Source organism: Caenorhabditis briggsae, assembly GCF_000004555.2.
Source record: "Caenorhabditis briggsae complete genome, chrV, whole genome shotgun sequence".
NCBI lineage: Eukaryota > Metazoa > Nematoda > Chromadorea > Rhabditida > Rhabditidae > Caenorhabditis > Caenorhabditis briggsae.
The window spans coordinates 14,912,169-14,936,931 of NC_013488.2; the positions used below are offsets into that span (position 1 = coordinate 14,912,169).

A 24,763-nucleotide genomic window follows, 5' to 3' on the forward strand; every position below is an offset into this window, starting at 1 on the left:
AATATTCATTCATCACGGAATCAAGGCTTTATAGGGGGAAACTGATAAGAAATATTGACGTTTCCGAGGAGTGATCTATTTCAACAATTGCTTTTTCGAAACTTTTTTCGGTACGAAAGCGATAGGCAGACGATAGATCCAAACTCCATTCACTCTTCCCAGATTCACCATTTTCAGAGAAATCACTTGATCGCTACCAGTGATTCTTGAGAAACAGCGTTTTCTTGGAAGCCTCCATTGATCCTTATCTTCATAAGGTTGTCCGAAAATTGTGAATATCATCTTCTCATCGTCAGTTTGGTAGTTTTCAAAGTAAATTCTAAACATGTTAAACCAATTTGACTTGGATAGATTCTGTAAAAAAAGTTTTTCAAGGCAGCATACCCTTTCAAAATCACCTCTTTCAGATTTGACAACATCTCCATAGAACACTGATTTTGTACAAATTCAGCTTTAATAAAATGAGTCAAATTTTGAATTGATTCCGAAATCAAGCATCGCCAAATCCCCAATCCCATAGCTCTTTTCCATTGCTCCAAAACAATCAATTTGTCAATGGCGAATAATCTTTTGGGATACTCCTGTGAATGATTCAGGTCAATTCTTTCCAGAAACGCCGGATCGAGATGTGGTAGAATTTTCATAACGTTTTCCTGGCTTATCATCAACAGATACATCCGTTCAACACGAAGGAATTGTTTACGGGACTTTAAAGTTGATTCGATTCCATTGCTCATTCTTTGAGCATCCGCTGTCAGCTCTGATCCAAACTGTTCGTGGAATCCAACATAAATCTCTTCAAGTACCGATTTCTGATGATCCATGAGAATTTTGAATTCTCGAAGGAAGACGTCAACGAAATCTGCATTTTTCTCTAGATGTACCTTGTCTGGAGGATCCATCCTTTTCTCTTTCACCACCAAACATCCATTTTCCTCTTTTTGATACCAAAAGTCCAAATATTTCACTTCAGTTCGCAATATCAATTTGATTTTTGTTTGATAGAATCCCACAATGATTCCAGCAAGATTATTATCAATTTTATTCTCATCTATAAAATTTCGAAAAGTGCGACACACCTTTCGGAGGTTTTGGCTGAAATTCGTTTTTAATTGTGTGAAAAACAGAAAAATAAAACTCACATCGATTCAAAATCCAATTTTTTCATAATACACTTCATCACGACATCCGGTATTTTCAGCAAAGACATTTCACAACAGTAAATGTTTACTTTTGAATAGTTCGATTGATTTTTTGTGTTGTTTACTATCTGTTGCACTTCAATCAACAAAAAGAAGAATCGTTATCAAATGTTGAGTTAAAAAAATTGAAAGTGTCTTCAAATCAATCGGAAATTTATTGTATCGGAGGGAAAAAAGATTTTGGACAGCTCCAGCATCCGAGGGGACATTGAAAAAGGACATTAAGTTATTAGAGAACTTGGGTTATAAAGGTACATGGGTTTTTATGGTCCATGTGGAAGGACGAAAAATTACAAATTGTATTTTTAGTGACTATTCCGCTGTTTGCTCAAATGCACCGTAATAGCTCGAAGTACCATCATTGCACCCTGGTGTTAGGAATTCCTGAACAGAACTGGCGAAAAAGCTCTATTAAAAGAGCCGGACCTTCAATTGTTCCGAGGGAGACCTCCGGAGGGCCCTTCTATAACATACCGTAAAACCTCTAATAGAACGACACCCGGATCGTCCACTTTGAGCCTATATATCTCATTTTCTGTGAAAGATATCAAAAAGTGGCTAACTTGTAAAATGTTGCTGATATCCTGATAAACATTTTACTAGTTAACCACTTTTTGATATCTTTCAAAAGAAGTGAGATATATAGGCTCAAAGTGGACGATCCGGGTGTCGTTCTATTAGAGGTTTTACGGTAGGTCCTTTTATTAGTTTGGCCATTTTTAAATGAAAAATTTCATTTCAATTCATGGAAATTTAAGTATATTTTTTTATTGAAAATGTGCGAAAATTTCTTTCTATTTTTCAAGCTCTTCGATTAGGGACTTTCTATTAAAGGGGCCCTTCAAATACGTCCGTCTCATATATGCTGTCATACATAGGTTGTGATAACGAAACACATCATTTCGAAAAACCCAAGAGCAGTCACTTCTGCTTGATAAAAGGAAATTTTGAGAATGAAATTTCATTAATCATAAGTTTCAACTCAAAAAAAAATGGGAGACCCTAAACTGCCTGCTCTGATTGCCCTAGTTGTGCTTGCTTTTGTGGCGAACGCTGTCGCAGTGTTCACACCTGCATGGGTGTGCATGAATGACTATCAATATGATGGTAACTACGGTTGCACTGGAATTGTTCCGTATTATGCAGTAAGTTCAGTAAATTTTCAGGTTTTGGAATTACGAAATTCATTTAAGAATCTGGATCCTGCATGGTTCGCTGCGGCTAGTTGGCTCATGTTCATTTCTTTCGCCACATTTTTGCTTATGTTTTTCTTTGTCTACAATGCAAGGTAATATTGACTGTAATGTTGTTAATAATCATATCAGTGATTCAGATCGAAAATCCATCATCATGGTTACGGAAGTCACACTCGGAAGTGGTTTCATTTCATCGCATTGGCCGCTTTTTTGATAGTTATGTTTACGGTAGCTGCTGTGACGCTGATCGGAGTTTATGTGAGCACTAGCTTCTATTCAGATGAGTTTTACGTTAGTTCACTCATTTCCAAATCCCTTCGAAAAATGAACAAAACTTTCAGTTGGGCTACTCAGTATGGATCTCTATCGGCGCTGGTGTTGTATGCCTTGGAATTATGGGTCTCGCATTTGCCCTATCAAGAAAAGATGGTTGCTGTTAAAATTTTTGAAGACTTCAAATTGTTTTGTTTTTGACTCTTTTTTTCATCAGAATGAAGAACTTGTCGACCTTGTTGAGTACTCATCAATGACGCTGAGTGATCGAAAAATCAGTTTAACTGTTAACATCGAATAACGCCCTCACTCAAATTACTGAAAACCAGTGGAATTGATAAGAACTCATACTCAATTCAAATATAATTCTTACAATTATGAATGACTCATAGAGGGTGGCGCATAATTACCCTAACTGATAAAAATGGGTGTATCTTTAGACATGAGTATCTTGGAGGCACGAAAATTGGTGGAAATATGATTCTATATTTGATTCAAAGCTACTGAAATTTTCAGAGCAATTCTTCAAGACTAGGTGTTTTATGGTCGTCCAAAGATGAATGTTTCTAGCACTCCGTTGTGATTCTTAGCAGATGAAGCAACTTTGACAAGCTCAAAGTTTATCAAATAATTCGAAACTTGGCCAGTTTACTGATGAAATATTTCAATTTTACACTCCAAATTTGAGCCCAGGATAGGGCTTTATGCACATTTTATGGTAGTACAAACTTTTGTGGGGCTCATTCTGTAGACGAAAACGGAAATATCAAAACGATTTTTTTATTATTGCAGTGGGAGGGATTTCAGATAATTCAGAACAAATAAAATAAAATTTTTCTAAATATCTAGACTTTTCCCTTGTAATCACAAGAACTCGATCTGAACAGGAGGTTTGGAAAAACCACGACTTTTCCATTTTTCTATGAAATCTCTCATTTTCCACTTCCAATCCGCGCAGGTTTCCCGACCAAACAGTCTCGGAATACGATCCTCCAAGAAATTTTAAAACTTCTCTTTCGTTTTCGATTTGTTGAAAATAGAATCTGTATCGGGCCAGAGTTGGGCAATTTAGGAATCCCTGAATTCGATTGTTATTCATTTTCGTTTTTTAACTCACATTTTTAAGACTAACGATTAATTCCACTGTTATTGTTTTTAATGAAATTTCCACATTTTTAAAATGCGAAATGTGATCGTAATAGTTCGAGAGACGATATCCCTCAATCCTCAATTCTTCTGCATTTTTCCACTGATCCATTTCCACCAGATGATCCATCAACAGCATGGGATCCTCTTCATAGATTCCTAATCGATGAATTTCAATAATTTCCAGTTCAAGAGGATCCATTAGACATAGAATTGGTAGGACATCATTGTCATCTTTCACTATCATACAGAGTTTCTGGGATTTCAAAAAATGATCCTTGTTTTGAAAAATCTGCTTCAATCCTTCATGAACATTTACCACATTGTAGCCGTTTTCAAAAAACACACTAAAACTATTGAGAACCGACTTTTGATGTCGCAATATAATTTTCAGATCATCCAAAAAAGCAGTGATACAATACCCAAAATCCATAATTTTCCGTTTTTCTTCATTCCTCTTAAACCATACCACCGAGTACCCTCCATTCGCATTTTTGTTATACTCGACGTAATTTTTCTTCCAGTGTTCCAAATCGTTCGAGAATATTTTCAGACTGATTGTATTGAAGCTCACACTGATTTCAATACTGAAAAGGTGAAAATCTGGTTGAGAATCGTCGATGAAATTCCGGAAATATTTACATGTCTTTCGCAGAATGAGTCTGAGTTTTGAGTTTTTTGAGTTCAAATAACGGTGGGAAACTTACATGGATTGAAAATCAAGATACTCCAATACTTTCCTGATTGCATTTTCAGGAAGATTTATGACATTTATTTTTGGTCTGTAATGCGTTCTATTATCTAGGTAACTTGGAAAAAAACATTACTTTGAAAAACATAGCCAAAACTTAGTGAGAAACTTGAAAGTTGACATCACTGGTTTTTCTTTTGAAAAAGGTTAAGAGTCTCTTATCAGCCTTTCGCAATATAACGAAACAGCTGTAACATAGTGCAGAATATTTTATAAAAATTTTTAGTTCTAGTTTTTTTTCTCAAAAATGACGATTTCTCTAATAGACATTCCTGAAAATGTGTTGGCTGATATATTTCGAAAATGCGGATTTTTATCAATGTGGGTTAATATTCAGGTTTCTTTTGACAAAAGCTAAAATTCCAAATTTGTTCTACGTAAAGTTTGTAGTCAATTTCGAAACTTCATCGATGATGTCAAACCTTGTATGGATATGGATTCCATCGAAGTGAATGCGGGAATAAGGAAAATAAGCTTGCGAATGAATTCATACCACTTTCGCAGTTCTGCGTATGTGAAATATGAAGATCATCCAAAAGGATGCGTTGTTTCTTATTATAAACAAGAAATGAAACTACCTCCGCCACTTCCGCCACTTCAAAGTAGACCCGTCCCTGAATGGGCACAAAGAAGTGGAAAATATTCACCTGTTCCAACTTATAATGGGCCAAAACTAAAGGAGTGCATTCTTGAAGGAGTTGAATTGATGGATGCATTTTCAAACGATTTTCAAGCAGTCATAGGCGCCCAACGATCCAAAACCGAATTTTTTCGAGTTCATCTAGTATGTCTCCGACCGCCACCGTGCCCGACAAGAAGTTTTCCGATGACTAGGTCAATCAATACCAATCAACGACCTTACGGAAATGTGATTCCGTACACGATGCTTTCATATTTCGAAACTCGGGAAAAGTTTGTATTTCGATTTTTGAATGCGTTGGAGCAAACTCTACAGTCTCGAAAACAGCTATTAAAAGTGGAAAATTGTTCTATGGAAGTAATTAAATGCGAACAGCTACTTCAAATCTTGCCTAACATTGATTCGAAATATTTGAAATCCATTGAAATATCCAGTCCAAAAATATGTCCACACGAAGAGTTCGAAATGGATAGACTTGTGACTTCAAATCAGTGGAGGAAAGCAAAAACATTTGGTTTAAGATCATTTTATGTGTCAACTCCTATCAATAACTTTTTGCATTTCAACTCTGCAAAATTTCATATACACTCGGTGTGTTGCGAGGACTTGAAGACAATGCAACAGGTAGCTTCAAAATATTTTTAATTCTAAAATAATCATTTCAGGTTTTCATAAATTCTTCAAATTTCGAAAGTTTCGAGATTGGATACAATAATTTCGAAGGAAGAGAGAATCTTATCCAGACATTCGGAGAAGCCGAGACTAATGGTAGATGGTACTTCTGGATATTTCCCATTCCCCAATCGGAAAACGTTTTGTTTTTGAATGTAATTTTGTGTCATCCTCATATCATTTGTTTCACTCGGTGTCCAGAATCTACGCCTCCACAGAAGGGTTGTGTTAATTGTCATTATTCATATTAGAAACCACTTGGAAACAATTTTTCTGTTTAATTAGTTCTGATTCGTAATGAAAAATTTTATTGTCATGTTTTGAAGAAGACACTTACAGAAGAATTCAGATACAGTACCGGACAAAATAGTATGGTAGTTCTATTATTTCAGTGGAAAATAGTGTAAAATTGAAACCCTGAAAAAGTATTACAGTGTTTCTTCCCACTGCTCTAAAAAATTCGAACCATGAAAAATAGGGAATTTTGGAAATTGACAGCTTCCTTGCCAAAAAAAAGATGTTTAATATCAAAATGAAATATCTTAGCCCTTACTAACAACAGACTTGCCCTTTTTATTACGACCCACATCTCAAACCCCATGGGCTAGTCACAACTAGTCACAAAATCAATGCCTCATAACGTCTGTGTTCCTATTTTGTAGCATGTGTAGGCTCATCTAAGTTTCAATTATCACTGCGTTCATCAGTATTTAAAGTTTTTTTGGATAACTATAACTATTCCAAAGACATGGGTCTTGCAATAGCCGCTGTAAGTAATTTAACAAAGCGACACTACAATTAGAGAGGGGTATTTCAAATAGAGGAGCCCTTTAATTAGAGGGAGCACTTCTATTTCAGGTGCCCTTCTGAAACAGACTTTACGGCAACTCTGGGAAAATTGAAATAAATATCACTTTTTACTGAAAATACCTTTTTTCATAAAAAGAACCTTTATATTTAGCGAGGGTTTATTTAAAAACCTTCATTTTGAGAATTTTTCCGTCTCTCCTTTCGCCTGAACCGGTTCACTTTATTATTCCTAGAGTTTCCAAGTAATCTTATCCAATCTTATCTAATTTCTGTCAACATTCTCAATCCTATAAATGATTTTCCCATCGCCCCATTGTGCACCCGTCTCTGCGTCCTTCCCAGGAGTAAAATAGGGCCCCTAACACTATGTGACAAGGCAGATTATATGAGACAATAATTGGCCTTGACTGTCAGGTAGTTAGGGACCTTATTTCACTCCTGTGAATAATGGACACGCCTATCCATGTGTATGGCCCAAAAAACGCCACTCCCCACTAGTCCATTTATTCTAACACCATCCTAATTCCTACCCAAAAACACCTTATTTTTATCTAACAATGGACTTTTCCGCTGTTAAAGGACTTCCTTACAAACCAGTCCGAAAACTAGGTAATGGGTCATTCGGAGAAGTCTTCCTCATGGAACACATCCGAGCTCCAAACATCACAGCGGCAGTTAAAGTCCTGGAGGTAGACTACTGTAGAAAAGCTGAAATCCTGGAGGAGTTCCACCTTCACAAGAAGCTCTGCCGAACTGTGCACCAGAACATAATCAACTTGTACTGGATGCACAGAACATCTGACTGCATTTATTTTGTGATGGAAGATGTTGATGGTGGCACTTTGTTCGATAAATTTGAAACGAACAAAATTGAGCCAGCAGCAGCTCAAAACTACTTTAAGCAGCTTATAGCTGGCTTGAAGTATATTCATGGTCAGGGGATTGTCCATCGAGACATTAAACCTGAAAATTTATTAATCACGAGTAAAGGTAAGAACTCTCGTAGATTTTATCAATAACTTAATCTTTTTTCAGAAGAGCTGAAAATTTGTGATTTCGGCGCCGCGATGCGGTACCGGTATGGAGCTGAAGAGATCCTGCTAGGAAGTGGGGTAGGAAGTGCGGAGTACACGGCTCCTGAGCTATACGCTTCCCTAAAGTGCCGAGGACCCCCGCTAGATGTATGGTCCGCGGGTGTCACTTTGATGCTCATAGTTAGTGGATTACAATTGTGGAAGTATGCTGACATGTAAGTTCTAAAGTCACATTGTATCATTAAATTGCTTTTTTCAGAGAATCTCCCGGCTATGTGGATTGGATCAAAGGCAAGACTCTTTCAAGGAAACCATGGGATGAAATGGATGTCTCTCTTATCAGTAAGATTTATTGATGATCACAAGAATATTTTAAAAAATTAACTTTCAGAACTGCTCCGAAAAGTTGTGACGGATAAGGTGGACAAAAGATGGACACTTGAAAGAATTGAGAAATGTAAATGGATGAAGTTCGATTATGGACCAATTAAAAAAAACAAAAAGAAGTGGTGATGATTTGTATGTTGTCTTAATGTATCCTGCTCGGTTGTGTTTCCAGTTTGAATATCAATAAATCCTTTTTCTGTAATTCTTCGTTTTAATTCCAAGAAAAGTGGGTTCAAATTGTGATGGCTCTATTCCTAAAGCCTCTTGAAGCTTCATACAAAGTAGAATTTCTTGTTCGACCCCCAAACTTCTCTGAAAACTTAACTTTAATTTCAATAAATTATCTTTTAAATTTTCCTATCACTGCTTCCCGATATGGTTTAATGATAACAAAAGTTGCCAACGGATCTATTGCCGGAAATAATGAAATTGTTATTGTCATCAAATTCCCATATGTTTCATAAGCGGTGCCCAAAAACGAATTGATAACTAAAATGGTAGATGGTAAATGGATAAGGAAGATAGAAATAATTGTTTGAACTACGAGAGAGTAGAATAACTGCGTCTGAAATGCTTTTGAAGCAGAAGAAAGCTCCGTATTACAATCTGAAAGTTGTTTGATAGCAAAGTATACGTTAGATCCAAAATATAAAATTGCAATAAACGATATACAGACGAGGGAGATCAAGATAATGATTCCCTTGACTTGAGACCAGTTTATGAGTTTAGATCTTGGGTTGAAGAGTGAGAATCCAAAATAAATATAGTTTTCCAATGGGAAAGCCTTTAGATCTTTCATTTTTGATCTGAAAACTTCCAGTGAAACGAAAAAAAACATAGTGTGGCTTACATGATAAATCTGTAGTTTTCTTGGTCGAGAAGTAAACATGAATCTACCACTAATGCAAAAAAGCTCCCAGAAATGATTGGAACAAATAACCACATATATAGTTTAAATGTTCCTGTGACCCACTTATTCTTTCTGGAGTATGCAAATTTGAGAATCATAATTATCAGATCAATTACCTTGTTACAATCAAGTATCGAAACACAAACTGAACTCCAAAGCTTGCAAGAGCAATTCCAAGAGAGGCGACCCAAATCACTGAAAAGTTCTGAAGACTTAAGATCTCTAGTGAAGGCGTCTCACATAACGATGGATAAGCGTATTTTATAGAAATCAAAGATTGATTCACATTGGTCCCACACATCCAGTAGTACGCATTTGTCACTACTTCCGGACTTATCAATACATCGATAATTGAATAACACAGTTCAAAACCACACATAAACATCATCAAGTACCTATAAGACCCCATAGATTTTGGTGACTTATATGTTATCAGAAAGATGAGCAATCCATTCGTGAAAAATGAGAATATAGCGATAGTTTGTTGAAAATATTTCAAAACGGGATACATGTCTTATTTCGCGGTAGAAGACTGGTATAACAAAAAACGCAACTCTATAATAAAAAGCGCCAAATTTCCGGTGATGAGCCGGAAATGTATTACATGTCTGTCAGGGAAAGGACTGTGAATGACCACCAAACAAGATAAAATCCCAAAAAATGCGTTCAAATGAAAACGGATTTTTGATAATCATAATTTTCTGTCTACCACTTTTTCGTGTGGCTACCGTACACTTTTTGTGTATTTCATCCGCGATCGCTAAGCACTTTTTTTACCTTCTCAATAATTTTTTTCATTTCACAATCTACCCAAGAATTGTTTATCAATCTCTACTCGCTCTCCCCCTCTAACCTCTCTTTCTTTGTTTTTTTTCTCCCATAACTTTCTGTGCCTCTTGTTTCAAATACTCGAGTTTCCATGGGAACAAAGCGCATGTGTCTACTCTCTTTTTTGATTAGCTCCCGACACATTTATTCGTCTCAAATGCCTTTCTTGTGATATTATTTATATTATTATGAAACTAAAATTGTCTATTATTTTTCTTCTATTTTTTCTACTTTTTATTCCCAATGAAACATTTGCAAGAGGAGGTGGGCGAGGAAGAAGTAGGTCTCGGCTGAATGTTGGTTCTAAAGGGAAAGGTGGAATGCGTGGGAATGGAGTGAGAGGAGGGCTCGGAGTTCGAGGATCTATGGGAGGTCGTGGGTCAACTGGAAGTGGAATCAGAGGAAGTAGCTCGTATTCAGGAGGTGTGAGGACCGGTGCACACGGATATAAAGTGTAAGTTTTTTTTCTGGAACAGTATCTAGCCTGAATTGAAAATAGGTCGTTCCAAATGTGAATTTCAAAATTCAATTTTTGTAACATTTTCTAAATTTCAGACAATCCAAAACCTCCTCCTTTTCTGACTACGGTTCTTCATCGTTCCGCTCGTCTCACTTTGGTCATAGCCCTAATACCCAAATACGGCCAGGACATCCGATGGTCGTACTTGCGGCTGCCACACCGATTTTGTAAGATTTTTGTTTTTTCGAAAATTGAAACTTTGACCAGTGGACGCCAACTGAGTTATGACTCGAATATAAAGCTTCCATTCAGTCGGGAAATTTAGCCGATCGACTGACCGCCGACCCACCCGACGACATTCGACCGAATTTCCTGCATTTGCGAGTTAACGACCAGAAAGAGTCACATCATTTTATTTTATGGCTCACACGCGTTTTTCAAATTTTTTGAAGTTTATTGCTGCGTACGCAAACTTTCTATGCTAAATTCGGCTCTATATGATTTCAGCGGTCCCTAGAGAAAATAACGGTCCGCAGTGAAAAAAGAGGTCCGCAGTGAAAATAGCGGTCCGCAGGGAAAATAATGGTCCAAAAAGAAAATAACGGCCCGGAGCGAAGTTTGCGTTTGGGAATTCAGGAAAACCCCATGAATCCTATTTTTATTGAATTTTCAATTACCAATCGAATTTTCATGTTGTTTTGTTAGTTTTTTTTTACGCCCATGTGTTCCGTATTATCATTAAGACAACACAATGTTTTATTATAACGGACATAACATATCAAAATGCAAGAGAACACCAAAATGAAGATGAACAGATGTATGAACAAAATAAAGGCATTAAGAATGAAACAAACGAAAATTATTACTAACAAGCTGTTCACTTTTTTCTAAATACTGCTCCGTTATAATAAGCATTGTGTTGTATTAATGATAGTACGAAATTTCACATGGGCGTAAAAAAAACCAACAAGACAACATAAAAATTCGATTGGTAATTGAAAATTCAATAAAAACAGGATTTATGGGGTTTTCCTGAATTCCCAAACGCAAACTTCGCTCCGGGCCGTTATTTAGTATTTTTGGACCATTATTTTCCCTGCGGACCGCTTTTTTTCACTGCGGACCGTTATTTCTCTAGGGACCGCTGAATTATATAGAGCCCTAAATTCTATGCGCAAATGCATTAATTCGGTCGACTGTCAGTCGGCGATCGCCGATATTCGACTGACCGAAATGGAGGTCTTGGATGATATTCAAAGTTTGGGAAAATGTATATGCACCAAATGTATATGCACTTTTATATGTGCACTCTGAGCTCAATTATCTCGGTTCCTTCAAAAGATATCAAAACAATGTTCACTAATAAATTGTTTATCATGATATCATCAATGTCATATCAGTTTACCGATTTTTGATATCTTTTGTAAGAAACGAGATAATTGAGCTCAAAATACAGATATAAGACTTGCTTGAATTAAAGCAAATGCGGTATTTCTAACACGCTCCGACAATTAGAAAAAACGTATTTGTAAAAAAAAACGTTTTTCAGATACGATAACCGGAATTACTATTGGAGTTACGGTTTAGCTCGGTCCGAAACCAATGTCAGCAATCCAACAGTTATCTGTGAATATGTTTTTGGAGAGGATGATGGCGAATTGGAACATGTATGTACAAAACTTTTTAAAAAATCCATGAATAGCCAATTCGAATTTTAGGTGACTTATTCCAATGGCACCCAGATAAAGTCAATATTTTTCGAATGCTCCGGACGAGTGAACTGTTGTGGAATGTATTGCTGTCACGATTTTGGGCAATGGTGGGAGATGTGAGTTTTTGAAAAAAAAAACGTTCTGAATGGAATCTGTTTAATTTTAGGCTGTTTGTCTTGGGATTCATTGGAGTTATAGTTTTCATTGCTGCCTATGCCAAAAGACACGAAAAAGAAGGCCCCGCTCCTGTTTCAAGAAAGAAAAGGAAACAGAATAAAAAGAAGAAAAAAGAGAATTCAGTTGAATTGGAAGAATTAGCGTCTACAGTGGCTAAAAGTGTCCCTCCTGATCGAACCCCAACAAGGCAACTAGAACAAATAATTGAGGAGTAGATATTTATGAAAACAAATATTTTATTATCAAGCCAATGATTCATTTCCACCGGTTCCCCTCCGAGCTTCAATGTACTTTCTCAGTCGTTCGATTGACACATACTCCAAAGCAGTAACTGAAATTATGCATTTTTAAAAAAATTTAAAACTTTTTAAACCGTACCAAATATAGAAAAGGCAATTAACAGTTGAAGTTCAATAACTTGCTCGATTTTCAAATTTGACGCCAAAACTACGATAACCAGGAACACGCTCAGAATCATTGAGATCAATGTGAGCCTTTGACATACGTACAAAACGTCATCGTAATAATTGATTGTCCCGATAAGGACTGCTGTGTGGAAGCAGAGTCCGATGAAACATTTTAGATAGGAGGAGAACATAGTTTCATTCAGAACCATGACACCAATGAATGCCCAGAAGGATCCGGCGATTCCAAGAATGGAGAGGATGATGAGAAATGGACGGACTGGAATGCAACCGATAGTCGGGACTTCTAATCGGACAGATCCGTTTGGTTGTTGGAGTGGAGGAACATCGTGCTCCGAGTCACTTGAGATACTCATTCTGAAAAACGGGGAAGATGTTGAAAGGATTTTGAAAAAGATTTGGTTTTATAGTAAAAGTCTTATGATGAAAATCACCTTGATTACAGTTTCCATGTTTCCTTCTTTTATTACTAATGTTTTTGTGGAGAGAAATTTTTTTGGATAAGGCTTCCATCTCGGTCGTTCAAAAATCGGCGACCGAGCTGACCGATCGGTCAGCACCGAATCCGTGTATTTGCACGTCAACATGCTAGGTGTTTGCGTGCGCAGCATTGAAGTTCACAAAATCGTAAAATAAAATTCTGCGTACGCAAACAAACTCTGGCACGTTGACGCGCAAATGCACTAATTCGGCCAGGTCGGTCGGCTGAGTCGGCGGTAGTCGGTCGGTCGCCTCGATTAAATGGAAGCCTTACCGTATTTCCGAATGGAAGCTTCACTGTGTTTCCTCCCATTGAAGCCCACCCAAACCATCAAATTTGAGCTCAATTATCTTGATTCCTGTGAGAGATACCAGTGACTTGTCAACTGATAAAATATTGCTGATATCATGATAAATAATTTATCAGTGAACAATATTTTGATATCTCTTATAGGAACCGAGATAATTAAGCTCAAAGAGCATGCATAGTGTGGGCTACTGATAAATCATTTACGGTATTTTGAAGGTTACTTTTTCGAAAAATTATAGTTTTCTAATTAAAAAATTCCAAAGAAACAGCCTTGAAAACTTTCTTGCCGCTAAACCAGTTGTTCTCAAAAAAAATCTCTGAAAATTGATTCGAAAGAAGGCAGAGTCATGCCATCAAAAATGTCTAAATCCGCCCACCCCCCTTGACGCTCTTCACATTCTCATTTTGGTGGTTAAGTGTTGCAATATTGGTTCTAGTCAAAAGCTCGTGACTCACATACCAGGCAGATCAATTTCAAGATTGTTTTTTGAAGTGACGGAATGACTTGATTTCTACAACAGCTCATTGAAATTCAATTTTCAGAAATTTTGTTGAAGTCTAATTAACAGATGCTTTATACTGTCAAGTTTGAGCTAATTTTCCTTGGCTCTTAACATGCCAAAAATGGGTCAACTGATAAAATGTTAGTGATATATTTATAAAAAAAGTTGTCAGTATTATAAAAACGTTGTCAGCGGACAACGTTTTTTATATCTTAGACTGGGATCGAGATAAATTGGCTCAAAGTTAAAATAGAGGCTTTTCTATTACAGGTTGGACGGTATCCTGAACTTTATGGGATCTAATCTTTCTTGCCTTCTGAATCTCCAAACATCAAATTATTAACAAAGCGTTTATTCAAAAATGAAAAAAAAGAAGAATCAACATTTTTCAGCCAGGATCTCGGTATCCTCCTGGTTGTTGTTCTGCTCAATTTGTTGTGTCAGTTTTTGGATTAGGTTGTTGTTCTGCTCAATTTGTTGTGTCAGTTTTTGTATTCAACGTAGAAGACTGAAAATTGAACATTATGTGTAGGATTTACATGGATTTCTTACATGTAGCAATGGAGAGCAGAAATACCTGAGCAATGACTCCAACCTTGACACCAGAACGGAAATCGGTTTCAGCATGTATTGTCTTCATTCCCTTGGTTTCTGGCATTGGATACCATGGGTAGTCCTTATACGAAGACTTTCCGGATGCCTTCCAACTGGACAGGGCTATAGGAAGAAGTCCGTATAAGAAGAACATGGCGATGAGAACAAAGAAAAGAATATTCTCACTAGCCAAGAGAGCCAGCTGGTTTTGTTTCAGAGCTCCAAACAGAGCAACACAGTGGAAGGTGAAGCTCACCGAGAAGGCGGCGTATACGAATCCATCGTAGGTCGGAGTGGCGGAGAGCAACAATGGGGATCCGAAGATTCCAGCGACGGAGAACAGAATGAGGAAGGGGCGGATGGGGCCGCACTCGTCAGGTGTACGGCTTGAGTTTGGCATTCTAAAAATGGAATGAAGAATTAGAGAAGGTTTAACCAAAGTTGAAAAGCAAACATGAAATGAAAATTTACAAGAGTATCTCCAATTATATACTGTTTTTGAGCTACATACGCTCCTTAGAAAACAATCTGTCTACGATTAGAGTCCAATGGGATTATAAAGTCTGAGAAATTTGAATGTTTTCAGCTGAGAACAGAGGCAATATATAAAAAAACTATTTTGGGACTAAGACTGTGTTCTGAGCAGTGTGAAAACATGTGATGATTCTAGACTAGGTGTTTGAGCCCGAATAATTTCCTTTTTCCAAAAAAAAAACAGTTTGAATGCTCGGAAATTTATTTACAGAAAAAATGTAATAGAAATGTAATAACTGTCGATTTAGATTGGGGCTGGGACATCTGGAGTTCCAGGAACAGATGGAACTCTGGAAGTTCTGGAACAACTCCTCCGTTTCCTCCTTGGAGTGTCTTTTCAACTTGAGAAGCAATGTAGAAGATGGTGTCGATTTCCTAAAATATATAATTACATTGAATGTAGACGAGTCAGTAAACTTACAACTGGGAACTGTTGCTTCAGAGCATCAACGGCTTCCTTCTGTTTCTCAAGTGATAGATCCTTATTGTTCAGAATGGTAGACAATTTGTCGAATACTGATTGAAGGTTGCTGAGGACTTTACTAATTGCAGCCAAAAGTTTAGAGACAAGATCGGCGACTGTGGCCAAGAGTTGCTGAATTTCACATTTACCAAAAAATAGATCAGATTTCTGACTCACCTCAAGAACACCCTCCGGGAGCAGAGCATCGAGTCGGGAGAGGAGCTCACTGATTGGAAGCTCTTCCCCAAGAAGATCAGTGATTTTTTGAATAGTTTCTTCAGGAAGATTTCCGAGGATGTCGGTCAAAAATGATGGAATTTCAGTGATATTTCCGAGAAGCGGCAAACCCAATCCACCTGGATTACCACCAAGAACACTCAAAAGATTTTGAAGAACATCTTGATTTCCTCCAAGAAGATCTCCAACAATTCCACCAATTCCTCCTCCATTTCCTCCTCTTTTTTTCCTCCTAAACCACCGTCTCCTCCACCAACAACTCCTCCAAGTCCTCCATTATCTCCTTCTCCGATTACTCCATCAAGAATTGGAAGAGCCGAAGAGAGGGCAAGTGAAGCAATGAGAGCAATGGCCACTTTGGAAGAACACATGACTGAAAAGCTTTAAATTTGAAAAAATCTGAATTCATTTTTAAAAATGATGATTGGGAAACTGATGGGTTTTCAGTGAATCTAACTGTCCATTATATACCCAGTGTAACAAAAAGATCTTTGTCAAAATACAATATTTTAAAAACAGAAACTTGATTTTTGAGCATTTTATTATTTTTATTCGAACTAGAAACTTATTCAAAACAGATGATCTCCGAACACCAGACGGTCACTCTATCATCATATTTTTTTATCAGTTCGAATTTACATAAAATAATTGTCCAACTATCAAAGACAGACACATCTCTAGAATCAGATGTAGTAACAGCTAGTTAATTAAGCCTTGACTGAATGTGAGTGATTCTTGGTGTAGTTTACTCAGAACCATATCCCTGTTGGCTTACTATCAGCTAATATATTTCTTCCGAATATATCACAAATTTGAATAATCCGAGTATAAAAAAGTTTATTTGTTTTTCGAGAAAAACTAATCTGCTTCATGTGTCTGAAAAAAGGAACAAGAACAGTATAAAAACGGCATCAAATGTTGAGAAATCTATCATTTCTCGTCTATTTTCTGCAATCTCATCTGAAAGTTCAGTTTCCAGTCATGTGTTCTTCCAAAGTTGCCATTGCTCTGATTGCTTCCCTTGCCTTCTCTTCGGCTCTTCCAATTCTTGATGGAATAATCGGAGGAGGTGATAATGGAGGAATTGGAGGAGTTGTTGGTGGAGGAGACGGTGGTTTAGGAGGAATTATTGGAGGAGGAAATGGAGGAGGAATTGGTGGAATTGTTGGAGATCTTCTTGGAGGAAATCAAGATGTTCTTCAAAATCTTTTGGGTGTTCTTGGTGGAAATCCAGGTGGATTGGGTTTGCCGCTTCTCGGAAATATCACTGAAATTCCATCATTTTTGACCGACATCCTCGGAAATCTTCCTGAAGAAACTATTCAAAAAATCACTGATCTTCTTGGGGAAGATCTTCCAATCAGTGAACTCCTCTCCCGACTCGATGCTCTGCTCCCGGAGGGTGTTCTTGAGGTGAGTCAGAAATCTGATCTATTTTTTGGTAAATGTGAAATTCAGCAACTCTTGGCCACAGTCGCCGATCTTGTCTCTAAACTTTTGGCTGCAATTAGTAAAGTTCTCAGCAACCTTCAATCAGTATTCGACAAATTGTCCGACATTCTGAATAATAAGGATCTATCACTTGAGAAACAGAAGGAAGCCGTTGATGCTCTGAAGCAACAGTTCCCAGTTGTAAGTTTACTGACTCGTCTACATTCAATGTAATTATATATTTTAGGAAATCGACACCATCTTCTACATTGCTTCCCAAGTTGAAAAGACACTTCAAGGAGGAAACGGAGGAGTTGTTCCAGAACTTCCAGAAGTTCCATCTGTTCCAGAGACTCCAGAAATCCCAGTCTAAATTGGAACTGTATCATGATGTATATATGTCGCTACATGTAAATATTTATTCCATGAATAAAACTATTCGAAGTTTCAACTGTTAAAAAAAAATACTACTAAACGAACGATCTTGCTGATCAAGTAGTTCTTTAAAACATTCAGATCAATAGGAACCGTGAGTTCTCATTTAAGCTCTGGTCTTTTATTTCTTTTCTTGTTTTTCTGTTTTTAAATTGTTATTTTTTTGATCAGAAACAAAAGAAACAACAACAGTTGTCTCTTCGCACGGGACCCTTCTCAAAAACACATATAAATAGATAATGGAGACAGACTTGTTCTATTTTTAATTTTGGTTTTCTTTGCAAGTCCTCAATTTTCCCGTATTTTCAGAATGTATAAGTTTCTACTGATTTTTCTGATATTGGCACGTTCTGGAGACTTGTCAATTCTGTCGTTTCATCGGAATTTGTTGGGAGAAGGATCTGAAGAATGCTTTGAGAAATTTTTCGTGGCAGTGATCAATGAGAAGTATGAGTGTTCAAAAGAGTATGACTTTATGAAGGTGAGTAGAAAATTGAATTGTTAAAATTTGTCCTCAGTCTTGAATGTTTTGGACAAAAGACGCTTCAAACAGTTGACTGGAGCGCCTTCGGCGCAGTTTCTCAATCTAGAATGTTTTGGACAATTAACCCCAGATTGTCAACCTTCCCAGCACCTTTTATAAGTATCGTTCTCCCACATTTATATGTATCGTTCTTTTATCGTTCTCCCACATGCCCAAAAAACCCATGTACCTTGAGAACTAGATGTACCTTTTTGATGTATTCTTGGATACTGAGCTGGCTCAAACGCCCGACACCCCGAGGTCCCATGTACCTTTTGAACCAATGTACCGTAAGAACTCGTACCTTGTACCCTAGATGTACTTTTTTGGATATACCCTTGGGTCCTGGGCCCCGATCATGATATCCACCTGCTGTAGTTCCATTTACAATTTCCTTGTTCCAGAAAGATCCTGCAATAAAACACACGGCTTATACCGATGGACAATCCTGTGTCCTTGAAATTTTCAAAGAAGAATGCCCTGAAGATCGCGCTGTATTCCTCAAAGAAAACTATGGTCAATTGATAAACTTGCTCACCGAGCAACCCACAGACAACATCACCTGTTCGGCGCCATATTTCCAATTGGAAGCCATCGAATGCAATGCTCACAAACACGCGTTACAACTGGAAATGCAGGAGCAAACAGGAGAGAAAGAGACACATGATGGAGCTGTGAAAGTGCTCAAAATGTGTAAGGATGCACAGGTGGGCTCTTTTTTTGTTTTCCCCAGCTATTTTCGAAATCGCTTTGCTATTTTCACTTGGTGTTTTTCAGGAATGCATCGAAAACTCGTGCAAGTTCACTCCCGTCCAACGGGATGAGATTGAGAACAGCTGTGATGTTCTGGAGTTGACAACGTCTGATTTCACAGTGTGTATGAACACAATCAACAGAAAAAAGCCGGATTTATCACGATTCGAGTGTCTCAATGATCACGATTTTTATAGCAAAGATTCGACTGTGATTTGTGAGAGATGGAAGAATAAGAAGGACTGTATGAGACAAGTGACTGTGGAGATTTGTGGAAAAGATGTTATGAAGAGTGATGAGAAGTTTTTGAAAAAGTTCTTGAATAATTTGAAGTGTGAAGTGTAATACAAATTTGAATGGTATTTTGGTTGTATCTACGTATGTTTTGTATATTTTTCAATTGTAAATATTTTCTGAAAAGGCCATAAGTTTATAAAAGCCATAAAAAACAGAAACAAAAAATTAAGAATCCAAATATATGAAATCCTTATAAAGTACAAATCAACTAACTAACCATAAGACGAGAAATATAGCAATTTTGCTAGAAAACTTTGACCACCTTAATTTACCGAACCTAAAGAGTGGAGCATACCAGGAAATCTGTAATAGAAGGGCCCCCACATTGTCAAGTTTGAGCTTAATTATCTCGGTTCCTACAAGTGATATCAAAAATGTGATAACTAATAAAATGCTTTTGATATTATGATAAACAATTTATCAGTTGACCAATTTTATATATCTTTGACAGGATCCGAGAAAAATCGGCTCAAAGTTGAAGGTTGAAGGGCCTTTCTATTACAGGTTTTACGGCAATTTCCCGGACTAAAGTTTGAACAAGTATTTAATTTGAGTCAAAGCTTGTACTGGCCTCAAGTTAGTAGTGAGAAAATTCAAATGATTCATCAATAAACTGGCAAAGTTTCAAATTATTTGCTCAACTTTGAGCTGAGTTATCGCTTGTCAAAGTTTCTTCATCTCCTGAAAATCACAAAGAAACATTACGCTGTTCATATTTGGACAATCATAGCAATACCTAGACTTGAGGAATCGCTCTGAAATTTCCAGTAGCTTTGAATCAAATGTCAATTTATATGTCTAAAAATTTTCGCTCTTCCAAGAATCTTATGTCTGGAGATATACCTTTTTTCTCAGTCCCAGTAGTTGTGTGTCACTCAGTTAAGGAAGGACGATTTTCGGATTTTTTTTTTATTTGTGGTATGCATTTTCACGTGACGGTGTACAGTTTTTGGTGTTCATCCAGTGGCTATATCCAATCGGTCGGCACCGCTACTTCTGCTACCGTAGCTCAGCTGGTAGCGTCGCTAGACCTCCAGCGTTGGGTCCACGAGTTCAAATCCTCAAGAAGCTTATGGCACAATTGTCAATTTTCGAGTTTTTGAAAAACTATTTATTCATATCCCTTCGTTATTTACAGAACTAATAGTTTTTGGGTCCAATTATTTGAAAAGTCCAGAATATTTAATGTTTGAGCATTTTTCCAGTACCTCATTTTGTTATTTCCACCTTTCCCAGCTCATCTACCACCCATCCGGATGACCTTTAAGCTAACCCTTACCTCTCTTTTTGTTTTTCTCAATTCCACAATTATTTTCAGCTTTTTTATGTCACCTGCTCTAACCCTTCACCCAGAGATTCTCTTTTTTCTTGGAACCAGTTTTCTAACAAAATGCGATTCTTGTTCCTATTCATTTTACTGATCCTTCCTGTCCCAGCAATTCCTGAAGGAATACCATTCTATCTAGAATTGCTCAGCGACAAAACGAAAAACTGCTTCTTGAGATTTTTCGAGACTGCTGTTTCGAATGATTTCTCGTGTTCCAGAAAGTTTAACTTTTTGGAGGTGAAGCCCTATTTGTTTCCAAAAATCCGAAAAATTTCAGAAAGACAACGTCAAGAAGCGAGCATCATTTACAGCTGGGAAAGATTGCTTCTTGAGAATTGTTCAAGAAAAATGCGATCCGGATCGATATGATGTATTCAATTATTATTACGAGGAGCTGGTCGACACTTTGACTTTTATTCCGGCTCATTCTGGATGCTCAGAAACATATTATAGATTAAATGCTCAAAGATGTTATGCACAGAAGAAACTGATGGAAATTGAAATCGAAAGGCAGTTGGAAAGGCATCCAGGATTGAAAAATTCCACGGAAGTGATGGTCTTGTGTAAGAATATTCAGGTTAGCATATTGGAAATTATATCCAATGTTCCCAAGTTTCAGGACTGCATGGAAGGTCTGTGCTTCACTGAAGATGAGCAATCGGAAATCGAATTCAGTCTTGTTGTCCCAGAGCTTACAGTATCCCACTTCGCCGTTTGTATTCTGACAATCGACAAAGAGCTTCCCGATCTTTCAAAGTACAAATGTCTAGAAAATCAAAGTTTCTACGTGAAAACTCCAGAATTTTTATGCGAAAGATACCGAAAATCAAAAAGAGAGTGCTTGAGAGCTGTGACCCAAGACTATTGTGGACGGGATGTGGTAAAGCCGGTGGAAAAATTTTTGGATGATTTGATTGATTTGAAATGTAAAAATGTGTTGTTTGGAAACTGAATAAAATGTTTGATTGAAATATTCTAAAATGTGGTGTATGTCTAAATGCAAAATTCGAACTTTTCTCGTTTCTCTAAAACCTCCTAGACCAAATGCATCAGAATTACAGAGTGCCTCTCTTCAATTCCAAAAATTCGTTTTTCTTATTCTCCTCCATCCACAAAGAAATTCCATTTCCTAACAAACTAATATTAGGTTGAACCGAAAGTTTCTTTCTTTTTCGCAGTGTTGTTTTTGAGGCTTGATTTCTGGCTCCAGAAAAAAGTGTAATGGGCCAAACTTTTTTTTTTGTCAGAGAGCTGTGTTCAGTGTCTATTAGATCGTAGATTTTTCAATATTTATCTCACTTGCTGTTGAAGAAATGGAGATTCTTTTGGACCTTATCCGACTGCACATTCTCAGCATGATTATACTTTTATTTTTATTTGGTCTTCAAACGCCTGGTATTCTACAATTTGTTGTTGCTTCGAGAAATCCCGCCCAGGAGAGTTCAGTTTGAATGATGCCCACGGCCCAGTTAGTTGAATCTCGATCAATTGCTAAAAGTCGTGAAGGCGGATCTACTTCAAGCTACTCGTAAAATGTCAAGGGCATTGTCCGTTAGTCAACCAAGTTTTGCTTTCATCTCGGTCGGTCGAAAATCGGCGACCGCGGACCGACAGGCGACCCAGCCGACCGACACACCACGCTTTTTGGGTTTTCTGAATTACGTACGTATGCACGAAGTTGATGGGCGCGCCGACCGATCTGTCAGCTTAGTCGGAAGGTCGGCGGTCGGTCGGTCGTATTTCCCGAAATGTCCCGACCGAATGGAAGCCGCAGGTGATTCGCGACAATCCGTTACGGATTCTCCGCCATTCGCGCGCGGATGAAATAGGAATCGTATACGAACCGTACGCGAATCCGTAACGGATCCGTTTCCGACTCATTCTTTGAAAACCCCCGCCGCTCCTTTTTTCAGTTTCTCTTAATTTTTGCTGAGTTTTCATGATAGTTGTAGACTTAGTATTCGGAACTTTATTAAGAAAACATATAAGAAACAACAATCAAACGTACAACAAAGTTCGAGAAACTATGAAAATCCTTTTTTTCGTTGAACGACCAACCGGAACCAGAGCAATCTGAAAAAAAATTGGGAAATTTTCCGAAAATGCAGCATACTGTTTATCTATTAGTTAAATTTTTCGTTTTCCGGGTTTTGAAAATTGTCTCATTTCCAACGTTTTAGTCGGTAGATGTTTAGTAGATGTCCATCGCTGAAAATTTAAAAAGTCACTATTTCGAAAACTAATGTGGTTTGCACTTACCTTAAGCTAGCAACTTGCTTTCTGCAAAAGTGAGCATGAAAACAATATTTTTTGTTCCTTTTGCTCACGGAGAGGTTAAGTGATACCTATAACAAACCCTATGTTTCGAAGAATTACCTTTGTGTTACAAACCTTTTTTCATCGTAGAATCGCCTTTCGAAAATTTTCATAGACAGAAATCGGCACAATTGCCGAGAAAAGTTGGAAAAAACGGCAAAAATAGATAAAAATACAAAAAAAAAGATGCAAAAATATGATGGAAGAGTTAAGAGAAAGCTAGTCCCTCACAACTCGGCCATCCGGAACGGATCCGTTCGCGAATGGGCATGGGAGCTATCTCTCGACCTCCAGCTGCATCCGTATCCGGTCCGTTCGCGAACTCCGTATCCTGTCCGATTGCGAATGTTGAAAAAACGGATCCGTTCGCGAACTCAGATTCGCGAAACTGCCCGTAACGGACCCGTTACGGATAGAAAACCTAGTGGACACCGAAACGGATCCGTTCGCATTTTACCTGTGGCATTACCTGCATCCCTCTTTCAGGTAAACCGCATCCACACCAATCAAATCGAAAAATAATATTTCTGACCTTTTTTGGCGGGACCGGAACCATTGCTTCGGATTCTTCAAAACTATTAGCATAATTTTTTTTTCCAGATTTTCCTCTACATGCTCGCCGACTCTATTTTAATTATACTTCCATGTTATTCCCATTTCTTCTCTCCTTACTCCGATTAGTCTCAATTTATAATCCAATCCGGCTTGACGAAATTTTCCGCAAGATGGTTTTGATTTGCACACCTTCAATTTTGACCTATTGATTTTTCTTCACCTTCCCACTGATTCCTGCTCTTGGAGACTGTCGACAACTCCAGGGAAATTACCCTTTTGGGTCGGTACTGGAGTGGTGGAACTACTGGAGTGGTGGAACGTTGAATGTGAGTTTTTTTGGCAACTTTTGTTTGATAAAAGTAATTTTTCAGTTGAAACTGCCTTCATTTTTACTTGCGAATTTGGTATTTTGGTTGATGTGCCTAATCACAAACTTGATTTTTTACATCAAACTAAAGAAGCTAAGACATCAAAGAGAAAGTGTCCAACTACGAAAAGCTGAACTATCATTATCACTTACCACTTTATCAATGCTTCTTTCTTACATCACTAATCTAGCTCTCGTGGTGAGAATCTTTGTTTTTCTATTGTACCAGTGAACCTAAAGATTTTGTTACGTTGCTCAAAATGTTTCATTTTCAGATGGTTGTAATCTACTGGCCTTCTCTAGCCTGGTAGCTGTGAGACCTTACGGGAGTGATTGTGACATTGTTCTGGTCCCATGGATATTCTATTAGACTCATCCAATTTTCAAGGAGAAACGAATAGTGCTGATGGATAGAGGAAGAATTGAAGCGGATGTTATAACCTATTGAAGTGACAATTTATTTATTTTTTATAATAAAATTTAAGTGAGGGAATGTGATTCAGGTTTTTAAACATTCTTATAATTAAAGACCAAACCTTCAGATTTCAAGACGCCACCTGGTTGGTGATCAGCATTTTCAAATGATTAGGTTTATTGTGGAAGGCGTTAAATGAATGAAAAATTAAGTGAAACATTTTTGTAGAAAAAATCATTCTTATGATAAATAAATGAAATTGCGTCTCGTTAAAGGTGGTATACGGTGAAATTTTTTATTGCATCAAAATGTGCAGAAATGCATGTAGATTGACATAAAAATAAAGAAAAAATTCAGAAAAATTCCTTCGGCGAGAAAAACGCATCGAAAAATACGCTGAAAGCCCTTAGGGACGAGCTTTTTTCTAGGCCGCCCGGTGAGTGAAAGCGCGCGAATTCAAACTTTTACAATTTTTTCGCTCGTTTTCACTGTTTTTTTCAAAATTTCCGATGTATCTGGAAGAAAAATTGACAAAAACCTAGAAAACTCTTGAAAAAACCGAAAAAAAAGCGAAAACGAGCGAAAAAATGTTGGGATCCT

At 37.4% G+C, this 24,763-nt stretch overlaps 11 protein-coding genes across 11 annotated transcripts; 6 read left to right on the top strand and 5 right to left on the bottom strand.

The window, feature by feature from the left end:
- Positions 1-75: 75 nt before the first annotated feature.
- Positions 76-1,210, bottom strand: CBG04702 (the record flags this gene model as incomplete). The annotated part of the gene is made up of 3 exons (XM_002637850.1): positions 76-354; positions 399-1,095; positions 1,143-1,210. 3 exons carry the CDS (start codon positions 1,208-1,210, stop codon positions 76-78), a joined length of 1,044 nt encoding a protein of 347 aa, XP_002637896.1.
- Positions 1,211-2,194: 984 nt separating this feature from the next.
- CBG04703 lies at positions 2,195-2,838 on the top strand (the record flags this gene model as incomplete). The annotated part of the gene is made up of 4 exons (XM_002637851.1): positions 2,195-2,347; positions 2,396-2,490; positions 2,536-2,689; positions 2,740-2,838. The coding sequence occupies 4 exons, from the start codon at positions 2,195-2,197 to the stop codon at positions 2,836-2,838; spliced, it is 501 nt and encodes a 166-aa protein (XP_002637897.1).
- Positions 2,839-3,779: 941 nt separating this feature from the next.
- On the bottom strand, positions 3,780-4,567 carry CBG27230 (the record flags this gene model as incomplete). Its single annotated transcript, XM_045238152.1, has 2 exons — positions 3,780-4,420; positions 4,525-4,567. 2 exons carry the CDS (start codon positions 4,565-4,567, stop codon positions 3,780-3,782), a joined length of 684 nt encoding a protein of 227 aa, XP_045098339.1.
- Positions 4,568-4,815: 248 nt separating this feature from the next.
- CBG04704 lies at positions 4,816-6,131 on the top strand (the record flags this gene model as incomplete). Its single annotated transcript, XM_045238153.1, has 3 exons — positions 4,816-4,889; positions 4,959-5,832; positions 5,874-6,131. 3 exons carry the CDS (start codon positions 4,816-4,818, stop codon positions 6,129-6,131), a joined length of 1,206 nt encoding a protein of 401 aa, XP_045092739.1.
- Positions 6,132-7,247: 1,116 nt separating this feature from the next.
- Positions 7,248-12,141, top strand: CBG04705 (the record flags this gene model as incomplete). The annotated part of the gene is made up of 8 exons (XM_002637853.1): positions 7,248-7,623; positions 7,726-7,939; positions 7,984-8,066; positions 8,116-8,194; positions 10,109-10,303; positions 10,405-10,536; positions 11,859-11,976; positions 12,028-12,141. The coding sequence occupies 8 exons, from the start codon at positions 7,248-7,250 to the stop codon at positions 12,139-12,141; spliced, it is 1,311 nt and encodes a 436-aa protein (XP_002637899.1).
- Positions 8,452-8,910, bottom strand: CBG04706 (the record flags this gene model as incomplete). The annotated part of the gene is made up of 1 exon (XM_002637854.2): positions 8,452-8,910. One exon carries the CDS (start codon positions 8,908-8,910, stop codon positions 8,452-8,454), a length of 459 nt encoding a protein of 152 aa, XP_002637900.2.
- Positions 12,142-12,440: 299 nt separating the features above from the next.
- Positions 12,441-12,979, bottom strand: CBG27231 (the record flags this gene model as incomplete). The annotated part of the gene is made up of 2 exons (XM_045238154.1): positions 12,441-12,529; positions 12,577-12,979. 2 exons carry the CDS (start codon positions 12,977-12,979, stop codon positions 12,441-12,443), a joined length of 492 nt encoding a protein of 163 aa, XP_045098340.1.
- A 1,406-nt stretch (positions 12,980-14,385) lies between these two features.
- CBG04709 lies at positions 14,386-16,115 on the bottom strand (the record flags this gene model as incomplete). The annotated part of the gene is made up of 6 exons (XM_045238155.1): positions 14,386-14,424; positions 14,476-14,911; positions 15,307-15,419; positions 15,466-15,639; positions 15,685-15,883; positions 15,934-16,115. 6 exons carry the CDS (start codon positions 16,113-16,115, stop codon positions 14,386-14,388), a joined length of 1,143 nt encoding a protein of 380 aa, XP_045092740.1.
- A 610-nt stretch (positions 16,116-16,725) lies between these two features.
- CBG04710 lies at positions 16,726-17,548 on the top strand (the record flags this gene model as incomplete). The annotated part of the gene is made up of 3 exons (XM_002637856.1): positions 16,726-17,157; positions 17,203-17,376; positions 17,423-17,548. The coding sequence occupies 3 exons, from the start codon at positions 16,726-16,728 to the stop codon at positions 17,546-17,548; spliced, it is 732 nt and encodes a 243-aa protein (XP_002637902.1).
- Positions 17,549-17,920: 372 nt separating this feature from the next.
- Positions 17,921-19,231, top strand: CBG04711 (the record flags this gene model as incomplete). Its single annotated transcript, XM_002637857.2, has 3 exons — positions 17,921-18,091; positions 18,538-18,840; positions 18,911-19,231. The coding sequence occupies 3 exons, from the start codon at positions 17,921-17,923 to the stop codon at positions 19,229-19,231; spliced, it is 795 nt and encodes a 264-aa protein (XP_002637903.2).
- A 1,342-nt stretch (positions 19,232-20,573) lies between these two features.
- CBG04712 lies at positions 20,574-21,462 on the top strand (the record flags this gene model as incomplete). Its single annotated transcript, XM_045238156.1, has 2 exons — positions 20,574-20,747; positions 20,788-21,462. 2 exons carry the CDS (start codon positions 20,574-20,576, stop codon positions 21,460-21,462), a joined length of 849 nt encoding a protein of 282 aa, XP_045092741.1.
- Between the last annotated feature and the right edge of the window lie 3,301 nt (positions 21,463-24,763).